Source organism: Galleria mellonella, unplaced genomic scaffold (genome assembly GCF_026898425.1).
Source record: "Galleria mellonella isolate WM207_F2 unplaced genomic scaffold, CSIRO_AGI_GalMel_v1 utg463, whole genome shotgun sequence".
Classification (NCBI taxonomy): domain Eukaryota; kingdom Metazoa; phylum Arthropoda; class Insecta; order Lepidoptera; family Pyralidae; genus Galleria; species Galleria mellonella.
Genome location: NW_026442102.1, coordinates 198,375 through 216,602, shown reverse-complemented (window position 1 = coordinate 216,602; position 18,228 = coordinate 198,375). Strand labels below are relative to the sequence as shown.

The 18,228-nt window shown below is 39.9% G+C and overlaps 3 protein-coding genes across 3 annotated transcripts in view; 2 read left to right on the top strand and 1 right to left on the bottom strand.

Annotated features, from left to right (window-relative positions):
- Positions 1-414: 414 nt before the first annotated feature.
- LOC113509838 (uncharacterized) lies at positions 415-5,785 on the top strand. Its single transcript, XM_026893296.3, has 3 exons — positions 415-571; positions 4,007-4,281; positions 4,651-5,785. Exons 1-3 carry the CDS (start codon positions 508-510, stop codon positions 5,539-5,541), a joined length of 1,230 nt encoding a protein of 409 aa, XP_026749097.2. The 5' UTR covers positions 415-507; the 3' UTR covers positions 5,542-5,785.
- A 76-nt stretch (positions 5,786-5,861) lies between these two features.
- On the bottom strand, positions 5,862-9,008 carry LOC113509939 (proteasome subunit alpha type-6-like). Its single transcript, XM_026893398.3, has 5 exons — positions 8,805-9,008; positions 8,251-8,427; positions 7,325-7,480; positions 6,281-6,554; positions 5,862-5,971 (listed from the first exon to the last, which is right to left on the bottom strand). The coding sequence occupies exons 1-5, from the start codon at positions 8,878-8,880 to the stop codon at positions 5,914-5,916; spliced, it is 741 nt and encodes a 246-aa protein (XP_026749199.1). The 5' UTR covers positions 8,881-9,008; the 3' UTR covers positions 5,862-5,913.
- A 589-nt stretch (positions 9,009-9,597) lies between these two features.
- Positions 9,598-18,228, top strand: part of LOC113510146 (uncharacterized) — a 37,921-nt gene continuing 29,290 nt past the window's right edge. Inside the window, exons 1-2 of the mRNA XM_026893620.3 lie at positions 9,598-9,955; positions 11,415-11,668. Of these exons, the coding sequence (XP_026749421.2) occupies positions 9,802-9,955; positions 11,415-11,668 (408 nt within the window). The 5' untranslated portion in view covers positions 9,598-9,801. The remainder of the gene's footprint in view (positions 9,956-11,414; positions 11,669-18,228) is intronic.

Genomic DNA, 18,228 nt, shown 5'->3' with positions numbered 1-18,228 from the left:
TAAGTCGGGCAGTGGGTCTCAAAGTAAAGGGAGACTTTGTACAAAAGTCGTTTGCTTGGGTACCTCTGTTCCATTCGTGTTTATACCGTTAAGCAGTTGTGTTTGCATGGCTGTGTTTCGGTTTGAAGGGTGGGATATGGCGTGAATTTACAGGGTACAGAGGAATAACATCTGAGTCCTTAGAAAGTCCTTAGAAAAGAAATACGATTATTATTGAAATCTCTAAGGTTAACGAAGAGTTGTGTAGGTAGATACTCTTGCTAATTTGTCTTGACAATGGAGTGCTCATTGTAGCTATTCTACCTGCAATGCACCCTCTATAATAGTGGGTATTGTAACCACGTGAAATAGGTCTGCACCGAATGAGGCATGTTATTGTTTGTCCCCGGGCACGTAGCCCCTGTGCCCTTTGTTATCAGCACAACGCCGCTGCCGGGTCATTGGAGCGATAGTACAGCTCAGTCGCTCCTCGGCTTCCCAGTGACACTGTTCCCGTGAGCGAGCATCATGGACTTCGTACTACGTGTTGTTTTAATTGTGTTTTGTTTTAAATACGCCGCATTTGCTGACTGTAAGTATTTTTACATTTTATTTCTAATAATATTCTTTTTATTGAACTATAAATAATAATATTAAATGTAGTCCTGACTCCTGAACTAGGGTTTACTGTATGTCATAAGCCAGTGCCTTCCTAATTTACAGTTTAGTTATAATCCCACATATGTATACAGATATACATCAATTAATATATATATATATATATATATATATATATATATATAAAAAAAATTTTATTGTGAAATATGAATGCGCGGCCACGTGTGTGTGTGTGTGTGTGTGTGTGTGTGTGTGTGTGTGTGATGTGTATGATTAATTAACAATATTTCTCGTACCTACTTTATCATTTTGTTTCTGAGTCAATAGATTTTATTCTACAAAACAAATACCGACTTCAATGGTGGCAAAACAGTTATTTTGAATATAAACTATATATATATACTAAACTACTTCAAATTCAAATTCAAAATATCTTTATTCATGTAGGTCTATTACAAACTCTTCTGATATGTCAAATGTACTGAACCGATTTTGATGAAATTTCTTCATTGATCTCATGATCATTCTGAAAGTGTATCCTTTCAGATAAAGAATAATTTTGTAAATGAACTAGGAGTTATGAGATTTATAAAACCACAATGACACTTTCAACCAACTACAAACAGAAAGAGGTCCTCAATTCAGTTGTATTTTTATATGTATGTGACCCCATTACTCTGTTAGTTTGAAACCGGTTTGGAAAATTATGTTTCATCTGAAAATATTTACTTATATACATATATGTTTACATAAAAATTGAAACAAAATCGGTTCAATAGTTTTATATCAAAGTAACTAGTTTTATCACAACTAAAGTCATTTTTTTGTGTCATCTTTAATTATTTTGAAGTTAATTAAAAAAAACATGAGAGATGCCTACCAACCTAATTTTGAAAAATAATCTAAGTAATGATAAATGTTATTTTAAATAATACGAATATTCGTTCCTTTCATAGGTGAACTAGAGGGAGACTTTGTACAAAAGTCGATTGCTTGGGTACCTCTGTCCCATTCGTGTTTCAACCGTGAAGCAGTTGTGTTTGCATGGCTGTGTTTCGGTTTAAAGGGTGGGGTATGGCGTGAAATTACTGGGTACAGAGGAATAACACCTGAGTCCTCAGGAATGGCAACGCATGGGAGTATCATGTGCGATACAGTATACTCTGTTATGTCCATGGTACTGCACATGTCATTAGGCGACGGTTACCACTTTCCATCAGGTGGGCCGTCAGCTTGTTTGCCATTCCAAGTTGTATAAAAAAAATGAAGTAACAACAGAATAACAATTAGGTATTATTATTTGCCGACTAATCTATACATGGGCAAAGTCACGGATAACTGTTAGTTACAAATACTTTTTTATGGATGACAGTGAAATAGTAACCCCGCCTACGCTAACGGTATACGCTGGCGGGGCACCAGTGAGGGATGATATGTGAGAATGAAAAGGCAGGTTAGTTAGCCCATCGTGATGAATACACCTGGAATTCAACACGATGGTTTCCAGAGGGGACCACGTGGAGGTCGACCTGCTAGAGTATATTGCTAGCAATGGGACTGGTAGTCCGCATTACTAACAATCCCCTCTCACAAATATTTTAACGAATTATATAGATAAAAATATATTATTTAAAAATGAATCGTAGACAAGAAAAATGCCTGTACAATACGGCCGGGTCTGGCCGTTATCGATGCAAGGGCGAGCCGTATCTATTCTTGTGTCTATTTATCTATTACTATAGTTATCGCTTTCAATAACAATAACTTTTTTGTTGTTAAAAGTTTCCGAAGGGCACACTGTAGTTTAACTGTAAACATAACTGAAATGACTCACTTGTATCGACCAGTCAGACTCGTGTTTTTTTTTGATGGGTGAAAATGGTATGGTAACCCCGCCTGCGCTAACGGGATACGCTGGCGGAGCACCAGTGAAGGGTGATCGATGAGAATGAAAACAGGCCAGTTAGCCCATCATGATGAATTCATCAGGAATTAATCATGATAGTTTCCAGGGGGAACCGCGAGGAGGTCGACCTGGTTGGGTATATTGCTAGCAATGGGATTCTCAGTCTCCATTACTAACAAGTGAGACTCGTGTTGGGTAATCATACTTTTAAAGGGGGGGGGGGGGAATTATTGTTGGTAATATATAACAGTAATAAGTAATAGATAATGTGGACTACCAGTACCATTGCTAGCTATATACTCTACCAGGTCGACCTCCACGTGGTCCCTCCCTGGAAACCATCGTGCTGAATGCCAGGTGCATTCATCACGATGGGCTAACTTGCCTTTTCATTCTCATCTCTCACTAGTTCTTCACCATATATAAACACCGTAGGCGGGATTAGCATTGTATTTTTTTAAGAGTTTCCTCTTGTCGGTGCAACCAGTTCATGCATTCTCTTCCAGCCAGCTCTATCCCAGGCCATATCCTTGACCTCCCTATACGACATGACACCTAGTGTTTCCTGTATTTGTTCTATGTTTACCTCGTTGTTGTTTGTTACCTCGGTTTTCCTCTTCCTCTTTTGCCCTCTATTTTTTTTCTAGTATGCTCTTTAAAAAATCGTCATATTGTATAAGGTAGCCCAGCATTACTATTTCACTTCCATTCCATTATCATTCATTTAAAAAATCCGTGACAGTAATAGGCATGTTGTTTTGCGTAAATGAAGTCATGGGTTCGATTCCCGGTTGGGTCAAGTAAACTTTTCTGAATTGGCTCAGGTCTCGATGATGTGAATACATCAGTATTGACGGAATTTGAAGTGTCGATTGAAACCCCCAAGATCGAGTAAAACACTGATTTTACTATGTTAATATGTTATACCTTGCTACTAGATCACACTGGGTTGTATCGCCTAGGAGTTCATTGCCTCTTGTTGTTCTCTAGCTCATTTATTTATTTAACTTATTATATTTATTTATTTATTATTAAAAAATCCACAGTTCTTATAATCTATGATATTTTATTATAATTTTTAGTACTTACAGCCAATTATGGAATTAAAATTTATAAAATATTCCTTACTAAGAAGTAAGCGTTCACAAAGCTCACGTTATGTATACAATCATGTATACATAATGTGAGCTGTATAGCAGTATATATCAATACTGCAACTAACTAGTGTTAATGTTGCTATAACCAATATATTCTCCCAACCAAACTATCAATATTGTAATATTTTTATTATTTTTAGTAAAAAAAGAATGCATCTAGTTATGTATTTAAAATTAGGTAAGTAGGTACTTAAAATTTATATAACGGATGTTCTAAAGGTGGCGTTATTAGTGTTCAAAATATCAAGAATGGAGAATTTATTATTATATGTACGATGTAACGTAGGCTACGTCCCCAGCATGAGGAGCAGGTGTGATTACTATAGTACTGGTGTAAATGTTGCAGCGCCATGTGTCATCGAGCTGGAGTGCGCCGAGTGCATCCCGGACAACATGCCGCTGGTGACGTCACACCGCGCCGCCAACGGCACGATCGTAGTGGAGGCGGGCGACGAGCTGATGCTGGTGTGCAGCGGCGGCAAGTTCCTCGCGTACCCGCTGCGGGACACGCTGGCCGCCGTGTGCGAGCGCGGCCGCTACCGGGTGCGGCACGACGGCGCCCTCAGGCACCTCATAGAGCTCGGCTGCCAGGAGAACGTGTTTGAAGACGTCTTGCACGAGGTTGCTCGCTAGCTTCACCTATTTATGCGTCGGTCTCGACATATGTCTCATGTGTTACATTGGATTCTGGTTCTGATATTGCATCATGCACGAGGAGTTCTAACTTCAAATATTGATATAGTAGGTAATCTAGACAGTAGATTTTTTAAAAATGGAATGGTAATCTTGCTTGCGCTAACAGTATACGTTGGCGAGGCAGCAGTGAGAAATGGTGAGTGAGAATGAAAGCAGGTTAATTAGCCTAGTGAGACGAATTCCACAAAAAACCATATCATTGTTATCCATTTAAAAAAGTGACACAGTGGAATTTGTTAACTGTGATTTTAATCGAGTCTAAGAAACAATTAGTAATATAATTAATATGGACAGGTGGCGGACTGTGCGCCCCCGCTGCAAGGCCGCGCGTACCAGACGCAGGCGGGCGGCGGCGTGCGCCACCTGGCGGCGCTGTGCTTCGACGCCGACCGCGGGCTGGCGCGGCTCGCGCGCCTCGCGGCCGGCGGCGCGCCGCCGCTGCCGCCGCACACACACCGCGCCGCGCCGCTCACGCTGCTCGGCAACTTCAACCACATGTTCGACGCGAAGAACCGCCACGACGCCGCCATGCTGTACTCGGACGACGCGCGCATGAACCGCCGCCTGCGCGAGCTGCTGCGCCACGACCGCCACTCGTTCGCCGACCAGGCGCTCACCGCCGCGAGGCTGCTCGGCTCGCACTACTTCGACGACCAGAACATGCGCGTCGCGGACTTCGTGTCCAACAGGGTGGCCGTGTGGCGCAGCGTGGCGCTCGGCAACCTGCGGCACGTGCAGCGCGACGTGGCGCGCGCGCTGCACGCGCCGGCCGCGCCCGCCACGCTCGCGCTGCTGGCGGGCACGCGCGGCGTGGCCAAGCTGCGGGCCGGCCGCGACCGCACCGCCCTCTACCTGAAGGCGGGCGAGCGGTTCCCGGTGCCCGAGTACATCTGGACGCTGGTCGTCGACACCCGCCGGAGGAAGGCGCTGGCCGTAGTCGTGCTCAACGACCCGTTCGTGGCCGTCAGCGAGATCAGGAACGCGGTGTTCTGCGAGAGCGCGTGCTCCAGCGTCGGCTGGCTCCACGACCTGAAGAGGAACCGCAACTACGAGACCCCCGTGTACGGGCTCGCGTTTTGTTGCAGCCTCCAAAATTTCACTAAAGTGGTCACGGATCTACCCCGAGATATTTTAAAAGATTTGCCAAATATTGGTATGCTGACTGATTTAGCCAGTGACGAGTAATAGCTGAATACATAATTTTCAATGGACTAATAAATACTTGTACAGACCCAGATATTGTGCGCTCATTGATTTAGTGATGATCAAGAATGAGAAGACGGACTTCGAAACTAATTGTGTGAACTTTGATCAATTTATTCATTGATGTAATTGTTATACTTAATTTAGGTGTACAAGCATAATAGATTGTTTTTAGTTTGTAGCATGTAATTAGGTAATTAACATGAAATAAAGTTTTATAAACACATTTTAAAACCCATTATTTCATGGCGATATATCAATATAGGATCCCCGTGGAACTTAATGTCAAAATAAAAGACAAGTTAGGTGTGTGAGGTTTATTAAAAAAATTAAATATTTATCATTATGATGTCATTAATCCTTTTCAGCGATGGCCGTCAAGTGTCGGTCGATTTCACTCTCTGAGAGCACACTGCAAATAAACGAATTACATAATTTTTTAAAATTGCTGATATAGCATTAATTGGGCATCTGGTGAAAAGATAACATGTGTGTTTACAATAATTATAAATCCAGTGCATAATTACATTGAGCTATGATCAGCTTTATAAAATTACATCGCCTGATTCATCAAATAACAGTCATGCAAGCATAGCTCTTTATTCATAAGTTTATCATAAGATAGTCTATGATACCACACAAATGAGCGTAAAATGGATATAATGAGCTCTCTGATTCAATAATTGTGATTTAGACTACTAAATGACAAGTGAATACTAACTGGAATTTAGGATCGTCCTTGCTGACGACCCCGACCTCGATTTCGGAGGACTTGAAGTCGACGGAGAGCACCTGCGAGAGGCACGAGATGGCGAGTTGGATAGCGTCGTCGGTGGCGAGGTCGGCGCGCTTCTTCAGTTTCTTCTCGAGGTAGGCGTTAGCATCGGTGGCCTTCGCGCCCGCCGCCACCGCCTTGTACGAGCAGTAGTAGCCCGACGGATCCGTCTTGTACACGCTCGCGCCCGCCTCCTCGTCATACGCTATCAGCATCATGCCTGGAAAGCAATGTGTAGTTTAAAGACATAGTGTGGGCGAGATGTCCCAATATTTTAGATTAAACATCAACATTTGATATTATTTGTGATCTTAGCACTTTATTATGAATATGCATTAATTTCTCAATACCCTAAACTAAATGGTCTTTAGAGTGCAGTTTCTTCAGTTAGCTTTTGCAATCAAATAGGCTGTATACTTGTTCATAATATTTATGGTATAAAAATATAAATGATTTTATAACTAAGCCACAGTAACCATTTATGGTCATGTGGGCCACATGCCGAGGTGATACTAAGTGGCATAAAAAATAAACTAGCTTTTTGACCCATTATTTAATACACATAGATATCAGAAGTAGGAAAACCAATTAAACTGAACACTTGTAGATGGCATGCTAAGATAAAACATATGTCAGTTTTTAAGTTAAATCTTCAGGTATACAACAGTAAAAATCACTTCTTTTGATGTAGTAGTTTTTGCATGATGCTAGAACAAATATACCGACAGACAAAGTTTTTAGTAATTATTGTAGTAAAGTGGGTAATTTATAAAAAAAAGTTTGCAGATGTCATCCTAGCCAGAGCTACTAAATGCTACAAAAATACATATTTTAGTGAGTATGTAATAGGCAAGCATGAGTCTCAATCAAACCATCCATATAATTTTTTCTAAAATACCTCACATGCACAGATATCTGACAAGTTCATTCATACATATCTCTGCCAGTTTAGAACCAAATCCAAAATACATTGAGATGAAGAGTACTCACTGCATCCAAGCGGACGCATCTCAGCATTCTGTGTGTACACCTGTGAAATGTCAGCGATACGACGGCACAGGATATGCACTGGTATCTCTGTGCCATACTTGTACTGCCACTTAGCAGCTTCATACCGAGCCCTCTGCACTTGAGATTTGCTGTCCGCTGCAATCATTAAGAAAAAAAATATTTACTTTATACTTATAATCAATGTGTAGACTGGAGCTGACAAATGCTAAACATATGAAATGAAACAATCTAGAAATTGATATCAGAAATATAAAACTTTTAATTTCTTACTTATTAGAATATAAAGGGTCGTGTCATGAAAGTAAATTGATAAGTAAATATAAAAATGTGGTTTTATTCAAAACTAAATACAACTAAAAGATAAAAAGAATTTCTAATGTATTGGCACAATGTTTGGTGAATAATTTTAAAAATAGATAATTCAAAGCACACATAAGCTAATTTGGAAGAGTCGAAATAAATAGTACCTAATAATGCAGTCTAATAATAAGAAGGTATGTCTACACATTGCAATGTATCCCAATGCAAAGATACTGCTGATAGCAGGTTGAAACAACTGATTATAGATTCGATAAATCTAATTTAATAAAAAAATACATAAATACCAATAGTTAAACAATAAACAAATACACAAAGCTATGATAACAGTCTTACATGCTGCTTTTGCTCTTTTTCTTACAATAAAGCTACTACAATCTATACAAATATTAAAGTACACTCACAAATCCAAGACATGGATAGACTGTGTGAAAGATATGGCCAGAATGGAAGTGAATGCAAAAATGGCTGTAAATAGAGAACGGAAAAAAGAAACATATTATGTTTGAGTCCAAATAATAATTGGGATAAGGGTAGGAAGATGATGATGATAACTCACACAATGATGGTAATATGCAGGTCGTTACCTATCATGCCTGTCATAACGCAACCAATGCGGCTAGTGAGTGGGAACAGGTGTGTGACCGAGGTGGGGTCCAGCAGCCGGTCGGGGACCTTACGCTGCGCCGCCACCACCGCCGCCTCCACGCCGCGCAGAGCCACCGATGTTAACCCGCCTTGATTGATAGCTTTCAGAGCATATTCTGTAACATCACATAATAAACATTATTAATATGGATTTTCGTTCTTTACATATCCTACACAATCAGTGGATACACTAAGAGACGGTTTATTCTAATGTTAGAAAAGTTGTTTATAAAAGCAAAGGCGTTATACTTTTAAAACATATCAAGTGAATTAACTTGGGCATGACGTTTCAATTTTACGATTATAACCTCAATAAAATCTAACTCAAGAATATTTCAGAGATGTTATTATGAACAGTAATAAATATTAAGCTTAAAATCGACATCTATAACTTTATTACTTTATGAATATGCAACATTTCATTTAAAAACAATATTAAATACAGCATTCATTTGGTTTGCATTTTTTGCCTTATAAAAAAATAACTACTCACCAACTTGATAAAGTCTCCCTTCAGGCGAAAAGATCGTAATATGTCTATCAAATCCGGCACTGCTTTCTCTTGCCATTTTCTAAACGTATTGTATTGAAAATTTTCAGATTTATGAATAAAATTCAGGTGACAGCCGCGAACTTTGTTGAAAATGGTTAGATGTAAATTAAAAATTTTGTTGTAAATAAAATTACCTGCAAGTTGTCATGTCATGCTGTCATAATGTCAGTAGTTGTCATATTGACATTCATTATAAACATAGAATAAGAATATCAACTTTTTACGAATGTACGAAAACACTCAATATACCAATTTAAATAAACTTTAGTTTGAGAAAAGAAATTATCTACTTTTTATATAAGTAAACATTTTTATGGCTAGCTGAGTTGTTCGAAATTCAAATTAAAAACAACGAATTTGTACCTTATGGTTTGTTTTTATTAAGCAGGTCTACATCACTTTAAATAAAATACGTCTGTATATAATATATGCTACCAGTTTATTAAATTTAAAATTTTACTCTGTGAAGAAGATAACTATTTTGTAACTTACCGATATTCATATTTTCGAAAAGAGTATATTAAAAATAAACATATATTAGTACTGTTGCATAATTAAACAAAAAGAATATTAATTTATTTTATTGTGTTTATACCTCTAAACTGCATTAATTCAGTTTTCAATTTAATCAACATAAGAGTAGTGCCAACTCTTAAATAACGTAGTGGTAAACCACGCTTTGTGGGCTCTGTTGTCTTTCTAATCTATGGTATATTTCTTATCAAGCTTTCATGTCATGTCAGTTTAAATTCAGTTCTTGTTTGTGATAGGTTGAAAAAGGTTGTCTTAATTTGAATTTACTTTCGATTTATTTTTTAAACTCATTTAGTTTGAGTTATTATTTTTTAAAAACAACATTCAAAATTTAAAGTTTTATATTCTAGATACCCTATTTGTTTATTAATTCACCTTAAAATCTACATTTTATCTTATCAAAATGCAAGAAACCGTTACGAACACAAACGAGAGGAAATCTTTATTTTCCTCATTTCTCGATGTTTTGGAAACCAGGGAAAAACAAGCACAGCTTGACCGACAACTCCAAGAGGAGAAATATTTAAGAAGAACTCAAAGAATATATGATTTTCATGGTATGAATTTTGTCTTGCTATTTTGCCGCCTATTTTTATAAATAGTTAAAATTTCTTTATAATTATTTAGAATAGTAACCAATAATAGTCTGCATTAACGTACCTACTAGTAATGAAGTACAATTCCTTTCGTATATTTATAAATTTTTGCAACTGGTTGGGTACAATATATATGCTCAAGATCATGTGATGGATATTGTGACGATCAAATCTAAAAACCTATTGTAAATATTACAGTTATTGAAATAATCATTATTGCATTTATTTACAAAAGCAGTGTTTATTAAATAAAAATATTCTCAAATAGAATGCAATTCAATTATTTCTAACTATTAATATACTAAAATTATAGCAAAGGATTTTTTTTATCACTGGTGATAATATATTATTTGGCATATTTGTTATTCTTACATAGAAGCGCTGGTGTACCTAATACCAGAAAACATTAAATTCTGTAAACAAAAGAAAAACAATTATGGAACCTAATTTTTTATTATGAGATGGTAAAAAATTGACTGTTATTAATTCCTAATTTAACATTAAATTGTACATCTTTCAAAGTTTCTCTTCTGGTGCTGCAAAAAATTTGTAGATTGTGCTTATGGGTTGTTGTTTTATTTTTTCTGGTTACTTAACATTCCCATCTCTGATGTATACAGTTTCTAAGAAGAGATTGTCATTTGTCTCTAGTTTGTCTTTGTTGGACATATCTTCACCTTTCATGACATTATCAAATTCAAATCATCTTTGTTCAAATAAACTTGTTTACAAGCACTTTAATCCTAATTTTTTTTAAAGAAGAGCCCACAAAAAACTCTACAGTAACTCTTTTATATCTTTGTTAACATATAAGTACACATATATTTATTTAAATGTATTATCTATATATATTATTAGTATCAAATATATCATTAGTATATTTTGTTGTATGTTGTTATTTGATAATCATTTATATATATATACATATTATAATATGTAAACAATTTGTCAAGATAAGCGGGCACTGCTTGTTTAAAAATCCATTTATTCTGCCAGTTTACAACTTTTGCAAGATCAAAGTTTTACTAATAAATGCATTTAGTAGATGGTGATGGACTGGGCAAACTGTACTAACAGCAAAACAATAAACTTGGGTGGCACCCAAGGAGATTGATAATATACAATATAACAATGCGCTCTGCTAGGAGCTACCCATAATGCACAACACTTCAGAAGCCACAATCTCGTTTTAAATCCTGACACAATTTACAAAAATTTGTATGCAATTGTAAATTGATTTATGCCTTGTAATTTCATTTGTTCCATTTTCTTCTTCATTAGACCAGTGATTTAATTCAATTGTTTATATATTATATAAATTCAATATGAATATTTTAAAGAAAGATCTCATTAGTTTAGTTACTTTCTGCAGCAGTACAATTGCCCAATAGTAACAGTAGATTGATTGTTTGTCCACTAGAGCGACAGCGTCGCGAGGCAGTGGAGCTCCGCCGGTGCCTGGACTTCGTGTCGCAGCACGCGCACGTGCTGGAGACGGTGCTGCGCGGCGGCGGCGGCGGCGGCGGCGACGGCGTCCCGCTCAGCGCCGCGCTCGTCCGGCAGGCGGCCGCGCTGCAGCGCTGCATGGCACAGTGCGTTGCCAATGCCTCCAGAATACGACAGCTGCTCACTGCTACTCACCAACCACAGATGGACACCATGCTCGCTAAAATGGTAAGTGAATAATCGTAGTGACATTTAAGAGATTTATTCATGTTAACTAGTCATCATATACTATAATTATTAGATAAAACTTGTTCTATGTGAGAGAGAAGTCAAGAGTCTCTAGGACTGGCGTGGATGCATGAGACGAGTTATGAAAGGACAGCACGTAGAATAGCCTGCGGTCCTTAGACCTTTTTAGGTATTTGCCATATTTACAAACCTAAGGGCTTTAGGGTCCTTCCTTCAAATCCTACAAAGAGCTTGCCGTGAATAATTGCGCACATAATTGTCATATCTAGAAAAATGTCAGTAAAGGGAGACTAGTGGCCTCATTTCTAGCAATATAAGGTATATTTAGCTAAGTGGGCCTCTGTATGGTGTTCCAGGAAACTATCGTGGTTATCATGCCATATCAGCCGTTTACCGACCACTGCTGAATATATTTTTTTTTAATGAATGATAATGGAATGGCAACCCCGCCTGCGCTATCGGTATACGCTGGCGGGGCACCAGTGAGGGATGACAGGTGAGAATGAAGTAGGTCAGTTAGCCCACCGTAACAAATTCAACAACGAATCAATCATGATGGTTTTCAGGGGCAACCGCGTGGAGGTCGACCTGATAGGGTTTATTGCTAGCAATGAGGTTGCTAATCCCTATTACTATTTTATTGTGGTAGAGCCACGCTGTAATCCTATATGGTATTGCAGCATGAATGGGCCGGCTCGACCGGGGAAGTACCACACCCTCACAGAATACCGACGCTAAGTGGTTGCACTTTTAGTGCGATCACATTCCGTATGGTGTGGAGTGAGGGAGTCCGGAGGCCCATCCCATACCCATCCCATACCCATCCCTTTCCTATTCCTAAAATCCTTTCCCCAACCCCGTCCCCCTATCTTACAACACGCAACCATGGCAGTGGAATTAAAAAAAATAACATACCCCAGGGAGGTACCAGTAACCATGTTGCTGGAGAATCCTCTCTCGAGCAACCACGCTCGGGCTGCCCTGCGTATTCTGGGGGGGCAAAATTCCGCTCTTTGGAACCAAGGGCAAACGAAGCAAGATTGTCCCCTTCGCTCAATGTGAGCTTCTAGAAAAATTAAACGCTGTTCACCACCACCTAGAAACGGCGCGGCCGGCATTATCAGACACAGATATCCTCTCCAAACGAAACTTCATACCTGACGTACCCGGGATATAAACTTGAACATTGTTTTGTTTCGCGTGCCGGTGTATGCGCGTATGTCAGAGAGGATATCTGCTGTCGCCGCCTTGGAATTCTTGAAGGTGCGGACCTGTCTATTTTATGGCTGCGCGTAGACTGCAATGATCATCCTCGCGTCTATGCATGCCTATACAGGTCCCACAGCGGTAACATCGAAACCGACCAACTCATTGAGTACGTCCAAATGACTACAGATTCCCTGCTCGAACAGATTCCTTCCGCTGAAGTCGTGATTCTTGGCGATTTTAATGCCCACCATACCGAATGGCTTGGTTCACGTACAACCGACTATGCGGGAAGATCTGTTCATGACTTTGCTTTGGCTTATGGTCTGACGCAGCTACGCGAATACCTGATGTGTTGGACCATTCACCTTCACTGTTGGACCTTCTGCTGAACCCACCCAGACAACTATGTGATTTCCGTCGAAGCTCCGCTTGGATCGTCGGATCACTGTCTGGTGCGGAGCGAGGTGCCTCTCATGAGTCCGATTCCACCACGTTCCACGGGTAGACGTCGTGTTTGGCACTACAGGTCGGCAGACTGGGATGAGATGCGGATTTTTTTCGCATCTTACCCATGGAGGCAGGTTTGCTTCGCACTGAGGGAACCCGACGCCATCGCCAATTCCATCGCCGATGTGGTTTCAGGGAATGGAATTATTTATTCCTAACTCTGTGGTACTGTCGGTAAATCCCAGCCCTGGTATGGAGCCTCTTGTAGAATAGCATCTCGCCTGAAACAGGAGTGCTAAAAAGGTGTGGCGTCGCGAGATCCTAACATCAGTGCCCTTAAAAGAAGTATAACTTTGCCTCTAGGTCCTTCAAAAGAGTTTTGGCCACAGCGAAGTTAATAGAATTGGCAAGAGATTGGCTAGTTTACCTTCGGGGTCTCGATTTCTGGTCTCACAAGGGAATTTCTGTCAGTCATCTTTTCCACCATTGCGCAGGGAGGATAACTCGTTGGCTCTGAACGCCAAAGAGAAGGCTGATCTCCTTGGATCTCTCTTTGCATCAAACTCGACGTTGGATGACGGGGAGAAACCACCGCCGACCATCCCGCGTTGTAAGAGCTCTATGCCGGATGTTAAATTCACGCAAAGATCAGTGCGTAGAGCACTTCTCTCCCTTGAAATCCATAAGTCGAGTGGGCCCGATGGCATTCCTATATACCAGAGTTGGCTCCGGTTCTTACTCATCAGGTATAGTCCCAAAGTTTTGGAAGACTGCTTTGGTGCATCCGATCCCTAAAAAAGGAGACCGCTCAGATCCAGCTAACTATAGGCCCATAGCTATCACCTCCTTAAAAGTCATGGAATCAGTTGTTAACCATCAACTGCTCCGGTACCTAGAGGATCGCCAGCTGATCTCAGATCGCCAGTACGGCTTTCGACGGGGGCGCTCGGCTGGTGATCTTTTAGTTTATTTAACACACCGATGGGCGGTGGCAATCGAGAATAAGGGAGAGGCCTTAGCTGTTAGTCTGGATATTGCGAAAGCCTTTGATCGGGTGTGGCATAGGGCACTAATCTCAAAACTACCTTCGTAGATTGTGCAGTTGGGTCGCCAGTTAAGGAACGTAGCATTAAGGTCGTAGTCGATGCTCTGACTTAAAACCTGTGAATGCTGGTGTCCCGCAAGGCTGTGTACTATCTCCGACACTGTTTCTTCTGCATATCAATGATATGTTACAGATCAGTGATATTCATTGTTATGCAGACGACAGTACAGGAGATGCATTATACACCGGTCATGCAAAGATCTCGCGGGCACATACCGATGAGCTCCGGAACAGACTTGTGTCTGAAATCGAAACTTCGCTCGACAAAGTTTCGATCTGGGGTGAACGCAATCTTGTTCACTTTAACCCTAAGAAGACACAAGTCTGCGCGTTCACCGCAAAAAAGACACCGTTTGTCGTATCTCCTTACTTTCGGGGCACTTCCCTCGATAATAAGTCGAGTCTGGGGATTCTTGGCGTCGATATATCTAGCGACGTCCAGTTTTGCGGTCATCTGGAGGAAAAAGCTAAGATAGCTTCCAAAAAGTTGGGGGTGCTCAATAGGGTGAGACGGTATTTCACGCCAGAAAACCGCCTGAAACTATATAAAGCTCAAGTGAGGCCACACATGGAATACTGTTCTCACCTGTGGGCAGGAGCGCCACAGTACCAACTCCTTCCGTTAGACCGCATTCAAAGTCGGGCAGCTCGAATTGTTGACGATCGGCGTCTTACTGTCCGGCTCGACCCACTGGAACTGCGTAGAGATGTTGCATCTCTGTGCATTTTCTACCGAATTTATCATGGGGAGTGCTCTGAAGAATTGTTCGGATTGATACCTGCTGCAGATTTTCACCATCGTACAACCCGCCATAAACTAAAATTTCATCCCAACCATCTGGACAAGTGGCGGTCCTCCACCATGCGTTTTTCAAGGCACTTTCTCCCACGCACAACCACTCTTTGGAATCAACTTCCAGCAGCAGTATTTCCGAACCGATACGACAACATAACCTTCAAGAAAAGAGCATATTCCTTTTTAAAAGGCCGGCAGCACACCTGCAATGCCGTAGGTGTTGTGGGTGATCATGGGCGGCGGTAGTCACTTACCATCAGGTGAGCCGCATGCTCGTTTGCCCCCTGTGTTGTAAAAAAAAAAAAAAACTAACAATCCCTTCTCCCCCCACTGCTGAATATAGGCGTTCGCCTATTAGTAGTTTTACTAGTAGTTGCCACGCTTGGCAGGCGAAATGACAACCGCTGTTAGGCTTTGGTGATGTTTAAAGAGGGACGCTGCTGCCTATCCTTCTACCACTTATGTTCTTTTAGTAGCCTCTTACAACATCCACAGGACTGAAAGATGTATGATTTATCTAAATATAATTAGCATTAAATTATAGAAACATTGGGGTCGGTTCTAAGGCGCTATTTCTCTAAACATACGTCTCACGTAATTTAACACTTTCACGTAGGTTTTAGGTTTTTACTTATCGTAGTAAATTCTTGGTGACTTTGTAACAATGAGCCAACTCACATCCGGCAATGTAAATCCGTAAAACAAAATTAGTTGTTCTCCTAACAAAATGTTTGCCCTAACATGTTCCACAGCATGAGTATATTCTTAGTTGTACGTACCGCTAACGACTTCGATTTGACCCTGGGTATTCATAATTCAGACATTCGAAGTTCCGTTAATTTATAATTCAAGCATATCCTCTCTCCATCTCCTCGCGTTAGATTTATTAACTTGTACGTTCCGACTAAACTGCGGACGTTAATTTCATATTATACAGTAGGTAAGTTGTTTAAAGGTATCTTGAACCTTGCGCTATGCCAAATAAAAAATAAATTCGCATAATCACTTTATGTAGTGTTGAATATTAATTACCCGTATCTTCATCAAGTATATTCGACAACCTTCAGTAATTGTTTTTAGCCCATAATTTAAATAACTGGGCGTGCAACTATGTTATAGGAAATTATGTTTTACCCGCGACATCGTCCATTTTTTATACAACTTAGAATGGCAAACAAGCTGACGGCCCACCTGATGGAAAGTGGTAACCGTCGCCTATAGACATGAGCAGTACCATAGACATAACATACTGTTTCGCCCATGATACCCCCCATGCGTTGCCATTCCTGAGGACTCAGGTGTTATTTCTCTGTACCCAGTAAATTTACGCCATATCCCATCCTTCAAACCGAAATACAGCCATACAAACACAACTGCTTCACGGTTGAAACACGAATAGGACAGAGGTACCCAAGCAATCGACTTTTGTACAAATATGTTTACTGTTCGGTATAAAAAGTAGTCTATATCCCATACAATACGTGTATACCAATTTCTTAGTAATTCATTAAGACGCCAAGATCTTAGTGCCTTATAAACAAACACACTTTTACATTTATAATATTAGTAACACAGCTATAGTGTCGAATGTTGGTTTGCTCGTAATTGTCGAAGATTAAGTGTCCTGAGCATATAATACTAAAGAACATAAATGCAAGCTAAAAAAGACAAGAATTTTAAACCACACTTAAAAAACCCAAAGAAGAAGCCCCTTTTTAATTGATAGACAGCTACCTCTTTTTTTTTTATACCAGTGGTCAATCACGTAATGAACATCAGTTGAAATTCACAATTTGATGACCCAGAACAGGCATGCATATCGAAGTCAAATGAGATAAGGCGAAGAGAGGATATCATTTATACAGTTTTGATTTATTGATATGCAATATCATGAACACTTAATGTAAGCGGCCTGTCGTTAACCCAATTAATGCTACAGATCGCTACAGTACAGCTGTTGTAATATACACTCGTGTTATTGTGAGTAGGGGCGAGAATTTCGCGTGCTATTGTGTTGATATGCATTGTTTCACATCTTGCAGACAAGTAACTCTGTCTGTCCCAACAGAACACTGTTTTTGCAAAATGTATGCTATCTGAATGCTTCTATTGTTTTGTTGCTATTGGCTCGCCTGATTAAACGTTCTGTTCAGTGGAATGCAAACAAGCAACCAAGACTTGCTTGAACAACTACAACGGTAATAGTCGACTGATATTTGTGGCTGCCCACCTCATCTGTGATTACGATCGTGAACATATATTTAAGTGCACATTTACGAATAAATTCCACTACAAGCATAAATAACGGTTGGTTATAATTAACCGTCGCTTTAACAATTATCTATATTGAATTTTACTCAGTTTTTCATCACGAGGTCACCCAAATAGTTGACCCAATAAATAAATACAGCATGATTCACGTCACTATAATTATAACCTGTCAGTAATGGTAATCTATTGTTGTATTTATACTGGTATAAGTTTACTGCAATCACTCTTGAATGGTGTTAACAGCAAATATCGACTCTCCCAGCACCCCGGGGAGAAGGGCCGACCGGACCGACCAACTTTCCACGACCTTGTATCCGTGCCACATATTGCTCCTGGCGATACAGACTCATAAGAGAAAGTATTAAAATGACGTGTGAATCATTTATTTCCAAGATGAAAGAGTCATTGATTTCGCGTCAAATTAAAACGTTATTGTGAATTATCTCTCGCCCGCGGCTACGTCCGCCTTCTCTGACTTACTTATACGCCAAGGAGTTTTAATTTTATTTACATTGCGTTTAAATTCCTGTTGTGAATCCTCGATAAAATAATGTTTTAGATCGACTGATGTATACCTATATTGCTGTGTTGCTACTCATAAGAACTAAAACGTTGGTGCCTCTTATGTTAGAATTAGTATTAAATGTAGCCTTTAGACATCACAACGACTCATTCTTTGCTGTTTCATGGTATATTTATACAAGAAGGTCG

Excerpts from the sequence above, each read along its gene's own strand:
- LOC113509838 (XM_026893296.3), top strand. The coding sequence starts at position 508 with ATGGACTTCGTACTACGTGTTGTTTTAATTGTGTTTTGTTTTAAATAC. Across the intron at positions 572-4,006 it reads ATACGCCGCATTTGCTGACT|CGCCATGTGTCATCGAGCTG; the intron begins GTAAGTATTTTT and ends TAAATGTTGCAG. Across the intron at positions 4,282-4,650 it reads TTGAAGACGTCTTGCACGAG|GTGGCGGACTGTGCGCCCCC; the intron begins GTTGCTCGCTAG and ends TAATATGGACAG.
- LOC113509939 (XM_026893398.3), bottom strand. The coding sequence starts at position 8,880 with ATGGCAAGAGAAAGCAGTGCCGGATTTGATAGACATATTACGATCTTT. Across the intron at positions 7,481-8,250 it reads CGTTATGACAGGCATGATAG|CGGACAGCAAATCTCAAGTG; the intron begins GTAACGACCTGC and ends TAATGATTGCAG. Across the intron at positions 5,972-6,280 it reads AAGGACGATCCTAAATTCCA|TGTGCTCTCAGAGAGTGAAA; the intron begins GTTAGTATTCAC and ends GTTTATTTGCAG.